We start from the raw sequence: 13,263 nt of genomic DNA on the forward strand, positions 1-13,263 counted from the left end.
GCACTCTCAAGAAATGCTGAATAATCAAAATTCTTGATGGCAAAGAAGATGTATGGAAAAGCAGGACCTGGACAGCTCAAGTCAAAAGGTAATTTAGGGCCGGCCAAGTGGCGCGTTGGTTAAGAACTGGCTTGGGACGCCAGCTCTGAGCAGCGGGGCCCCAGTTCGGATCCCACATGAGGGCCAGTGACACTGCCCTCTACAGCTAAGATGGTGAGCAACAGTTCAACCTGGAGCTGGGCTGCTGTGAGTCGCCAGCGAAGGCGTAGGCTGCAGCCCCTGCTACCGTGAGTGGCTGGCAGCCAGCATGAGCAGCTGGCAGCCGGTGTGAGCTGCCAAGAGCCGCTGTGAGCGGCCGTCCAGAGGCCAGCGACCAATCTGCCTCACCTAGGAAGAGCGCAAGGATAATACCAACATGGGCCAGTGAAGCAACATCCTCCACAACTAGACTGAAGAACAAAAGGACAGCAACTTGTCTGTTCCCCTTCCCCCGATTCCCCAATAAAATCTTTATTAAAAAAAAAAAAGTAATTTAGAAGAGTCAGACTGGACATGAAGAAGGTTGAGAAATACCAAATCTAATTTATTTCATATATATACATAGATATCCTGTATCTGTGAATAAGTGGTATATGATTCTAAAACAATGTCCGTCTCAATAAGTCTCCTATAAGGGCCGGCCAAGTGGCTCAGTTGGTTAAGAGCTCACTCAAGAGTGCGAACGCTGAGCAACAGGGTCGCAGGCTTGATTCCCTGCCCGAGCTGAGCTGTCGCTGAGCTGCCAACAGGTGGCAGGATGGCTTAGTTTAAAAAAAAAAAAAGTCTCTTACAATACATATGTAAGTAATTTCAGGTGCAATTAAAGAATACAGATGACAATTATGCAGTTATTCATTTTATGTAACAAATGTATAAAATGCCTTTAGGAAATGGTGTTATACCCAAAAAAATTCTACAAGTCATGATATAGTGCCCCCTCCCCCCATGCCATAATACACAATACTGGATATACATTTAGTTGTATAAACAATGCTTACCAATCATCAGCTGTTTCATGTTGCCTAAATTATAATCACTGACTTTTGTTCCATTTGTCTTATTTCAACACATTTGTAGATATTAAACAAAAATTTTGATCAATCAGTTCGTCTGAGTTCATTTTTCTCTACCTCCTTCAATCTAAACATGTAACCTATAGGCTTCTATTGGAATTCCTTCAATAAATTATTTTGCAGCATACACATAAACACACACAAACACACACACAAACACACACACACACACACACACATTTAGTAACACTGGCTGTCATATTAAAACATTGGAAGGAAAAGTTCTGAACTATGTTCAGTCTGATTTTCTCTATTAATTTATCTCACAGGTTTTTTTATGTTGACCTTTAGTTTTCCCAACTGACTGCATTCCTATTGTGATTGAGATCTATCATTTTAACAAAAAATATTTCTTTTGAAGGTGACATCAAATGTGCACATGTGTATAGCTTGTTAACATGAATAAGAACCAAAGGTTCTTTGTAAAGAAACAAAGAAATAAAAACAGACTGATTCCTAAACTTCATGGTGTCTCGCCATCTCTCCACACTATCAGTATAATAAAGATGGCCACAAGATGATTCTTCATGCAGATAAAGATAATCAGAGAGCTATCTTTTCGTAATGTACCTCTAAGTTTGTCAACACTCAATTTTGCCTCATAAAATCACCACTCCTAAAATATTAATAGTTTTAAAAGAAGTAATTTTAGCTTAGAAGAGACCTATATTCTTTTTTCTTTCATTTAAAAATGTGGAACAATTCACACATTTGTGTGCCGTCCTTGCACGGGGCCATGCTAATCTTCCCTGTATCATTCCAATTTTAGTACTTGTGCTGCCAAAGCAAGGACTACGCATTTTTTTCTTGTAAAGCTTAAGCAGTAGAATGTAACAATTTCACATGCATTAAGTACATGGTCCATTTTTCAAGATGCTACTATTATACTTCATAAACCCAGTCGTCTTTCAACATGTGGCCCTTTCTATTGTGTTGGGTTGTCAGAAAAGTCATGACGCATTTTTGCAACGAAAAACAGAAAAAAATACATCATGACTTTTCTGACAACCCAACAGTAGCAACTACACTTTGTTGCAAATAATAATGAACTAATAAAACTTGAAAAAACTATTAACAAAATGAGTAAAACTAATGCATGCCTTTTCAGTATGAACTCTACCACAAGTAACCACAGTTAATGAAATTCTTTATAAAACAATTCCATAAAGAATAGGATTAGAATATCACCATTTTGCAATCCCTAATAAAATAATGGATCTAAGCTATGGTCCACAAAAGGACCAATGCTGGTCTGCAATTTGTTACCAGTTCATAATAAAAAAAGGTACATAAATTTTATACACACATTCATAAACTTGTATAACAAGTTGACAGAGTAATTTTATTTCTGTTGAATCCACAATAAAAATTTGGAGCTTTTATTTTTTCTTAGAGTTTTTTTAATTTCACTTGTCTAACAACTTACTGTATTTTACAAAAACAGCAGTCTTCAGTGGATTGAATTTTTAAAAATTTTTAAAAATTTTTTACTGCAGATATATCTGTAAGAAGCACTGAAGTAAGGCACTGGCTATTAAAATCATTAGGTGAAAAGTGAAGAGAAACTTGATAATGGATGGATAAAGTGGCAACACCTGACTCCACTGATTAATATTAATGCACAAAAATAGAGACCAAGAATATGTTATCTCTTAACTCTGAAGCACTAAGTAAACTTGAAGACTAAACCACGTGTTTATAACTGTTGAGCTTGATGATAGGGACATTATACTCTTTGCTGTACTTTTGCATGTTTTTAATTTTCCACATGCAACAGACTACATGATTGGCCCTAATTTCTCACTATTCCCTATATCCATGCCTTTTGTCATGTGACTTTGCAGTTTGTCCTGGTATAGGCAGAATGTATTTCTTCACTCCTAACACTTGGCTCTACCATAAGACTTGCTTTGGCCAATGTAATCAGGGCAGAAGTGATAGTGTGCCAAGCCTAAGCCATCTTAATGTTTCCACTTTCCTCCTGTGTTTCTGCCATTATCATGAAAACACCATGAGCCTACCAGTCCCAGGAGAAGCATGAGAGTAATAGAGCTCAGCGATGCTGAACTAACCCACAACTTATGAGCAAGAAATTACTGTAGTATCACAAGTCTTTCTAAAAATGTTCCCCTCCACTGTTCCCCTTCCCCAATTCCCTAATGAAATCTTTAAAAAAAAAAAAAGACAAGTGTTGGCAAGAATGTTGAGAAACTGGTACCTCATATACTGTGCTGACAGAAATGTAAAATACTGCGGCCACTTTGGAAAACAGTTCCTCAAAAGAATCACTATATGACCCAGCAAGTCCCCTTGTACAAGATCTGACAATTAAGTTCACAAACTCGTTGCAATGATGTTGCTAACCTATTTTGAAATCAGAGGGATTATTTGTTATAAATTTGCACCAACTGGACAGTTAACCAAGCTTACTATTTGGAACTGCTGAAAAAGCTGCATGAAAAAGTTAGATGACCTGAACTTTTCGCCAACAATTTATGGCTCTTGCATCACGACAATGCACCAGCTCACACAGCACTGTATGTGAGGGAGTTTATAGCCAGTAAACAAATACCCTCCCTACTCACCTAATCTGGCCCCCAATGACTTTTTTCTTTACCCGAAGATAAAGAAAATATTGAAAGGGAGACAATTTGATAACATTTAGGATATCAAGGGTAAAATGACGACAGCATCGATGGCCATTCCAGAAAAAGAGTCCCAAAATTACTTTGAAGTGTGGACTAGACACTGGTGTCAGTGCATAGCTTCCCAAGGGAAGTACTTGGAAGGTGACCATAGTGATATTCAGCAATGAGGTATGTAGAACTTTTTCTATTGTAGGATGAATTTGTGAACTTAATTGTCCTACCTCATAGGTCTACACAGAAGGGAAGTGAAAACTTATGTCACACGAAAAACTTATACAGGAATATGCATAGCAGCATTATCCATAATACTCAAAGAATATAACAACTCAATATCCATTAACTGATGAATGGATAAATAAAAGGTGGTATTATCCATACAATGGAACGTATTTAGCAATAAAAAGGAATAAGGTATTTACACATGCTACAAGATGGATGAACTTTGAAAACGTTATGCTAAGTAAAAGAAGCCAGTCACAAAAGACTACATATTGTAAGATTTTCTATTTAAATGTCCAAAATAGGTAAATCTAGATACAGAAAACAGATTAGAAGTTGCCTAGGGTTGAGAGACAGCTGGGGGGAAATGAGGACTGACTGCTAAAAGGTATGGGTTTTCTTTTTGAGGTGATGAGAATGTTCTATAATTGACTGTGGTGATGGCTGTATAAATCTGTGAATATACTAGGAACCATTGGAATGTACCCTTACAATGGGCAAATTTTATGGTATGTGAATTGTATTTCAATAAAGCGGTTATAAAAATTGTTTTTAAGAGAGGTGAATGGTAGAATCTAGACACAGGTGTTGACTAAGTTTTCTTTTAACTTGTTTGAAATTTTCATGTGAGAAGAGGCAAAACAAGATAAGAAAGCTCCACTATTGCTAATAACATATCAAAATAATGTTAATCTACAAATATTTTTATCCATCTAAAGTTTCCCAAACTAATTAAAGATTGGTCATCCAAAATTCATCCAAAGCAGAATTTCAGAATTCTGGAGTCCTAGAATTCATAAGGAGACTCAGAAGATAAGAATTACCAAAACTAGGGCCGGTCAAGTGGCTCAGCTGGTTAAGAGCTCACTTGGGAGTACCAGCTCTGAGCAGCAGGGTCGCGGTTCGGATCCCACATTGAGGGCCAGTGACGCTCGCCCTCTACAGCTAAGATAATGAACAACAGCTCGACCTGGAGCTGGGCTGCTGTGAGTCGCTGGCAACAGTATAGGCTGCAGCAGTGCTGCAGTGGGCTGCCGTGAGCTACGTGAGTGGCTGGCAGCCAGCGTGAGCGGCCAGCAGCCGGTGTAAGCTACCGGGAGCCGCTGTGAGTGGTCAACCAATGACCGGCGACCGATTCCCTCACCCGGAAAGAGCACAGTGATCATGCCAACATGGGCCAGTGAAGTGACGTCCTCCACAACTAGACTGAAGAACAAAACAGCAATTTGTCTACCTGTCTATTCCCCTTTCCTGATTCCCCAATGCTGTTCCCCTCCTCCCAATTCCCCAATAAAATCTTAAAAAAAAAGAAAAAGAGTTACCAAAACTAGTTCTCCAAATCACAGACAAGGTGAGGGTGATTTAAATTTACACAGATCTCCATGAGTTTTAAGAGAGAAAAAGTACGTATTCTGTTTTCCCAGTGACAAACAGAAGTAACTAAGAGATTATTACATACCCAAGAAGCTTTAAAGGTTTGGGAAATATCCTCTGAAAATTTTATACCACATTAGAGCAAATAATTTTTCCTTTTGGTTAGTTTCAATATTGCTGGTTCTCAACTATTAGAAAGCAAGTAATCTGGCACTCAATTTTTAAGAATTTTAGAATTCTTAGCAGTTATTAACTCAGAAAAAAATATTCTAGTGCGTACACAGTAGGCTTGAATTTTAGCCAAATTTTAAATACATGTCCCTAGAAAAATCAGAATATCTGAAATCGGGACAATATGTAGGAGTGACCATAGGCTCAGTTTTTCCAGGACTGTCCTAATTTACACCTGTTACTCCCAAATCCCACCCAGCTTAACATGTCTCATATTTTTCATTTTTTAACATATTATTATGAATAATTGTATTAAAGTAAGACAGGATGGGTTTGTTGTACTTTCAGTTTATACTTGCATCTTCTGCCATGGCTCTCTGTCTAGTAATGTGTGGAGTACAGGTACAGTGAACAGATTTCTCATATAACTTCTAGTGCAATCTGAAGTCAATCACTGATAACCCATCTCTTTCCTGATAAAATGAAGTACACTTGCACACTGACTTACTAGATGAAACTATCTCTATTCAGTCTTGGGTGTTGATAACAGAAATGTTTCAAGTTGCTGCCCCTGCCATTTGGTGTACCTGCCAATTGTGCCACAGCCATTCCTTGGCTTGCAAGATGCACAAAACCTACAGGCCACTACAGCTGGGTCAGTGGGAAATTCAAGGTGTTTGTGAAATACATATAAGAAAGAGACACAATGTGTTTCTGTGCATAATATACAAAAAGAGTAATCTGAACACTCAAGCTACAGGAGTTTTGCCACTTATTTATTTACTGTATTATATAAATCCACAATCATTTATTTTGTTTGGACACATTTTATTTACAGCAATTAGAAATTTAAATTACTTTTAGCATCTCCTTTTATGATCAAGCGTCCCAGTTTAGACAAAGAGAATATGTGGTCACACTACTATAACAAAACACATTATTCATTATCACATTATAAGTAACTATATTAGGGAGTATGTATAGAACTACATAAAGCATTTCCTGGGTCCTCAAAACCATGAGCCATGGCAAGGGTCCGCCAACAAGCAAACCAACTAATATCGCATGATTACTATAGTAAAACTATTTTTTGAACCACTGTGATTCTTGATCAAATACAAAACATTTCTATTTCACAATAAGCACAGAAAAAAGAATATTCTACACAACCCAGAACTATGTATACTATACAAAGGTTCAAAATTCTATAAAACAATTACTTTTTTGTTGATTCACAAAGTATTTCAGAATTACGTATTGAGTATTCATTCATTTTGAGCATCTACACTGAGTTTAAGTTAGGAATCATGAAAACAGTTTAAGTACCATAACAGGAAAATTTTATCATTGTGGATAGCAAATAATTATTCACTACTTCAAATAGTATCTTTTGGAATATAATTCATTAAACAGCCTTAGGAAAAAAGTATCGAACACATTTGAACAAGTATAGGACAAGTCTATATATTTTTTTAAAAATTTGCAAAGACAATTATTTTCCTTAAGTGACAAGTTGGCCCACACTAAAGGCAAGGTCATCTGGAGGAATTTCAAAACCTTTCAAGTCTAAGAATAGGAAATAAAATAAAAATTTTTTAAAAACATTCCTTTTGTCTAGAACAGCTCTTCCATTCCAGATGAATATCTTAACAGAACAAAATCTAAAGAAAAAATAATCTATCTTTGACCTTTGAAAAAAGGGTACTATAGGTTTATCATAAAAGGACAGTTGTTTAATTCTCAGTGCATCACATATAAAAATCTCAGGTTATCTTTCCATTCAATCGAAAAACTTAAATTTAAAAATGCCAAATTTAGGGCCGGCCGAGTGGCGCGATGGTTAAGAACTCGCTTGGGATGCCAGAGGGCCCCGGTTCGGATCCCACATATGAGGGCCAGTGACACTGNGTTTTGGAGATTTTACAACAAGTTGAAGATGGAAGACCAAACTGTGCATTTTTGCCATATTTTACTGTTTTACTTCCATAAAGGGAAGAATGCACGTCAAGTTTGTGAAAAGTTGCATGAATTTTATGGTGATAATGCTCTATAAGAACATCAATGCCAATGATGGTTCACATGCTAGTGATTTTGATCTCAATGACACTCCTTCGTCAGGGAGGCCCACCGAGGTTGACGACCACAAAATAAAGGCATTGATCGAGTCAAACCCACGTTACATGACACGAGAGATTGCAGGAACATTGAACATCCATCATTCAAGCGTTCATGACCACCTGAAGAAGCTGAGATACATAAGCAAGTTTGATATTTGGGTTCCGCATGAACTCAAAGAAGTTCATTTGACAGCGCATATAAATATTTGCAATATGCTCATTAAACGTGAAAAACGATCCTTTTTTGAAGCGACTAATAACTGGTGATGAGAAGTGGATTGTTTGCAACAATGTGGCGTGCAAACGGTCTTGGTCCTGATGTGATGATTCGCCTCAAACAACATCGGAAGCAGACATTCATCAGAGGAAGGTTATGCCCTCAGTGTGGTGGTATTTTAAAGGTGTCGTGTTTTTCAAGCTCCTACCAAGGAACCAAACAATCAATTCAAATGTGTACTGTCAGCAATTGGATAGTTTGAATGAATCCATCATCCGGAAATATCCAGAGATTGTTAATTGTAAAGGTGTTGTGTTCCATCGCGACAACGTGAGACCACACACAAGTTTGATCACCCGTCAAAAATTATTAGAATTTGAGTGGCTCAGTTGGTTAAGAGGTCGCTCAATAGTGTGAGCTCTGAGCAACAGGGTCGCTGGTTTGACTCCCGGCCTGAGCTGAGCTGCTGCTGAGCTACCAACAGGTGGCAGGATGGCTCAGCTTAAAAAAAAAAATGATACAGGTTTTGGGCCTGCCGAGTGGCATGTTGGTTAAGAGCTGGCTTGGGGCGCCAGCTCTGAGCAGCAGGGCCCCAGTTCAGATCCCACATGANCACAACTAGACTGAAGAACAAAACGACAGCAACTTGTCTGTTCCCCTTTCCCCAATTCCCCAGCACTGTTCCCATCCCCCCAATTCCCCAATAAAAAATAAAAAATAAAAATCTTTAAAAAAAATGCCAAATTTAAATTTCTAACTTATCAGTAAGTATTTATAAAACAACTTTAATCCAATTATGATACACCCTAATCAACATCACAAGTGAAGGTGGTGGGGCAAGTCTCACCTCTGCTCCATAAGAGTCTGAGGCTTAGGGCCAAAAAGCGGGAAACTTGACAACTGGCCCAAAGAACATTACTGATAATCAATCCTGCCTTAAAAAAAACTAGAAAAAAAAGTGATTATGTTTAATACTTGACATATACATATACTATCCATACACAACACTGAACAGACGTAAAAATTTTTTAAAGAATAGCTGATGACCTTTGCCCTTGTTTATAGTAAATAAGATCTTAACTAAACATTTTATCAACTCGTTAACTAAGGAAACAAAAATCTCTGCTCTAGAGTGTTAACCAAAGTAGGCCTGAAGAATAAGAAAAACTAGGTTCTAATACCAGCTCAGGTTTTTCAGTATAGGGAGCTGGAACACATAAAGGTCCTTGGCCAGCTCTAAAATGATACTCTGGATAAAACTAATGAAAAGAGCTGAAATGCTTTTACAAATGTTAGGTGTCTCCCAAATTTCTATCATGCAGAAAAAACGTTATTTTAGAAAACCCTGATAAAAAGTGAAATGTACCAGAACAGGAATCAAAATCAGCTTGGATTTACTGTCAGAGGCATAACAGATGTATAGAGCAAGCCTGAGTCCAGTACTTGCATTTTACTCCAGAGGGAAAGGTGGTTCAGTGGTAAGCTATGGAAAACGGATGCCTACTCATATTTCCAGGTGGAACTCCTAGAAATATCCTGTTTCACCTACTTTATTATGCACATTCCCCACATTTAAACACCTCTTGGTTATAGGAAATGTTTATATTTATATGTAGTTTATACAGCAAACTTCAAATGTTTCCTATAATCAATGACATATGGTTTAACTGTAGGGGGGGTTTTTTCCCCTTAGAAAGTACATGAAGTAACCACAGATTGGCTGAAATAATTATTCCCCTGTATTGCTCCTCTTGAAAATGCTTCCAATTTGGTCCACATCTAATGGTTAGTATAGTCAGAGAAAAACACATTCTTGATTATGTTATAAAACATAAAGGACCTAGAAATAAAAATAAGTTAACAATTCATCTGAGGCTCAAATGTGTCAAACTGATCAAGATACTCTTTAAAATTCAAAATGAACAACAAAAAAACAACAACACCAGCTAGGAAATTAGAGTCATTTCCTCTACCCGGAGAAAGCTTAATCTTTCCAATAAGTTATAATGCTCAAAAGTAAAGAGAAGGAAAATGCTCTGCAAAGTAACAGGAAAGAGCTGTACGCTCAGGTTTACATTCTGAGATCAGAAACTACAGGTTTGAGTGTCTTCATTCACCTATATAATCCTGAGAAAGAGCTCCAAATAGTCTGGCCATCAGTATATTCGGTTTAAAAGAGTATATCGGCTACCTTAAAAATCTTTACTCATTTGTTCAACAAATACTTTTTGAATGTGTACGAGACACTAAGGACGCATTCATGGAGAGGACCCACGAAGATCTGACACTTAGACACCCCCTTTGTAAGAGAACACTGCCTGAATAAGACATGACTGCCTGACTTACAACACCAACTCCCACCTGACGTTTAAAATTCCACACACCTGAATAAAATGTAATGAAGCAATTTCTTAAAGCCAGGCCCTAAACAGCATCATATAGTAGGTACACCTTGCTCAAGTAAAGCGCAATTCAAAACTGTGTGCCGTCTCCCGCTGACAAAACTGACTTTGCGAGAGTCTGAAAGAATTCCAGGCCAACGAAAATTAAAATACAGAAATGAAAGCGAAGGTGCTCCTCCATTCAGAAGCGAGACGAAAGACGGTCTAAAGAAAAAGTGAGCTAGAGGCGACGTGAAGTGCCGCAGCGGCCCAAACGTGCTCTCCCCGCACTCGGCACATCAAGTTAACAACTTTTCCAGCACCCCGGGACTCCCGACCTCCCCGGCCCTCCGGCATGATGGCAGCGGCCAGCGTCCGGGCGAAGGATCCCCACGGCGGGCGCCGGTCCCACAGCAAACGCACATAGAAAATAAGGAACAAGCTGGATGGGGGCGGGGTTGGAAATGCTCCTTCCCTAGGAGAAGGATGGGGGTGGTGGGAGGGCGGGGGGAGGAACCGCGTGAGCGACTCTTGGGTCACCAGCCCTGACCCGGGAACGGGTGGTCTCGAACGGGCAGCCGCGAACCCCCAGCCCGGCAAGTGGGAACCCCGCGGGCCTCACCGAGGGCAGGCGGGAAACGGGGTGGCGGGAAGACGAGACGATGGCCCAGCTCGATCCTTGCACGCGAGGCCGCGACCTTGCCCTACCTTCGGCGGAGCTCCATAAAAGGCCCCCAGCCTCCCGAAGGGACGGGCTGAGGGCGGAGAAAGACCCCCTTCCCACACACACACACACACACACACACACAAACCGGCTCGCCTCCCTACCCCCACCCTCCGGCCGCGCTTCGCGGGCTCTGCGCCCCACAGCGGCGCGGGGGAGGCCAGGGCCAGCAGCGCGGCCGCAAGGAGCTGCCGCCTTCCCCGACGCCCGGAGCTCGGCGGGCGCAGGAACCCTCGGCACGCAGACAAAATCAACAAAGCACCTGCCGCTCGCGAAGAGAAAACATGCCACAGGCCCCGACCCGTGGCTCTCTGACTCGCTGCTGCCCGGGCCGCAAAGCTGCGCTGACGGGTTGAGGAGAGGGGGCGGGGAAGGGCCACGAGCGGTGGCTCCCGGGCCCCGGAGCCTAGCCTCCCTCCGGAGGCTGTGAAGCGGGAACCACCACGCCAGAGACTGACCTTGGAGTCTCCGTTGCACAGAGCCATCGGGGCCCGGGCCGAGGCGGCCAGAGTATGAGAGACGGGGCGGGAGAGGGCCGGCGGGGTCGACGCCACGGGACCGCGGCTGAGAAACAGGCCTGGTTGAGGAACGGGCGAGAGCGGAGTAGAGCTGGCCTCCTGCAAAGCGCGGAATCCAGCAGTAGCTGCCGAGCGCGGGCCCCAGCGCCGCAGGAGAGGAGACCAGCAGCGCACACGCTGCCCCCGCCTCCTGCTTCCGCCCCGGCCGGCCACTGGGAGGAGCCAGAGCCCGTTTGGCTAAGCAATCGAGCCGCAGACACCCCCGACTTGCCGCCGCCAAATGAGCCCGCCTCAGGAGGCGGGACTTTCGGCGCGAGGCCCCGCCTCCAGGCCTGTCGGGCCGCTGAGTCCCGCTCCGGGGAAAAGAAACCCTCCCAGTCTCCTGCCTGCCCGCCCACGGAAGGAGGAGCCGGCGATTCCTGGCCTCGCCCCCGCTGCCAAGTCCCGCCCCCGCCTCCGTCCTGCCAGCCCCTGGGAGGAGGAGCCCGCGGCGCCCTTCCAGGCTCCGCCAGTCTCGCCCCCGCACTGGGCAGCGGTCCCTAAGAGGAGGGGTCCGTGGCGCCCCGCTCCGTCCCCGCCGTTAAGGCCCGCCCCTGAGGAAAATCCAACTGCAGCCAGATTGCTGTTTGCGCGTTCGCCTGTGAGTGTTGTGTGACAGACTTGCCCTGCCGAGTTGGTGACTTTACAGAGCTGGGCTCCTGGGGAAACTCAGCTGGTGGGGCAGCCTCAAGTTTTGGGGTATGGGGGACGCCAAAGCGGCTTTACAGTTTCTTGGTGACGTCTCAAGGGATGGCAAAGTGAAATCTGATCACTGGTCCCTCAAAAGTTCTACAGCGGATGCAGAATTTCCAAAAGAAAGGTTTGGAAGCAGCAACCTGGTGGGAAGGTGGGCCAGGGGTCAAGAAGTTTAGTTTGCACAGCAAACTATGTTTTTATTGGGATTATGGAGAAGGGACTGCAGTCCTTCCAGCTACTCCTTGGCATTCGTCAAGATGAGGTATTACTTTGAATTTGGTCACTTGAAGGCCTAAATCGGGGCTGGGGAATAGATAAAAACACTTGAAATGGCTTCCAGTTAACAGCCTTTGGACAAATATTCAGTTATAATACAGCCAAATTTGATGAACTCGTGCTATGTGTCAGGCTGTAGTCGAGGAGCCAAAGTGAGCAACCTAAAAACGCATTTTATTCTAACCAATCCAATAAAAGTAGTGAGGATTGATATTCTTTTCCACTGTTTACTAATGAGGAAATTGAGGCTCAGTGAGATAATGTGCCTCTGCTCTCTGCATAGGAGGTAAGAGGTACCTGATCTGGGAACGGATAGACAGTTTAATAGTAAAATATTTACAGTAACAAACAGTCCAAGGCTCTGGTGGGCCTCAGACTCCAGGAAAACGTTTCACTTACTCTGTATTGAGCTGAAAAGTGGATACCTGAACTTTCTACAGCCATGGATACTGGCTTCTCTCTTGGTGAACAATCCAGAGAACCTTGTAGTAACCAATTGGAGAGCTTTAACTGGCATCACCATCCACCCAGAATAGAATGGAATGTAGTGTGTCAGCTGGCAGTAAGGATTGGCTAAGTCCCATCTATATTAGATAATGCCTAATTTCAATTTATCCTAGTGGTCACCAATGTTTCTGGCTAAGATTATCAGAATGTACCAGAATCCTTACATTTTATGTTCTTCTTCTCCAACTTTTGACTCTATTGACCCCTCCCTATTTTTTTTATTAGTTTCAAGTGTATAAAACAACATAAACATTTACACACCTC

General features: G+C 42.0%; 1 protein-coding gene across 2 annotated transcripts in view; it reads right to left on the bottom strand.

Annotated features, from left to right (window-relative positions):
* GMPS (guanosine monophosphate synthase) overlaps window positions 1–11,772 on the bottom strand; it is a 57,729-nt gene extending 45,957 nt beyond the window's left edge. Inside the window, exon 1 of one of the 2 annotated variants that reach the window (XM_019627344.1) lies at window positions 11,422–11,772. In XM_019627344.1, the coding sequence (XP_019482889.1) occupies window positions 11,422–11,448 (27 nt within the window). In that variant the 5' untranslated portion in view covers window positions 11,449–11,772. Of the gene's footprint in view, window positions 1–11,225; window positions 11,265–11,421 lie in introns of those variants that run through there. The other variant, XM_019627354.1, reaches the window with a different exon arrangement.
* Window positions 11,773–13,263: the final 1,491 nt, after the last annotated feature.

Source organism: Hipposideros armiger, unplaced genomic scaffold (assembly GCF_001890085.2).
Source record: "Hipposideros armiger isolate ML-2016 unplaced genomic scaffold, ASM189008v1 scaffold_16, whole genome shotgun sequence".
NCBI classification, from domain to species: domain Eukaryota; kingdom Metazoa; phylum Chordata; class Mammalia; order Chiroptera; family Hipposideridae; genus Hipposideros; species Hipposideros armiger.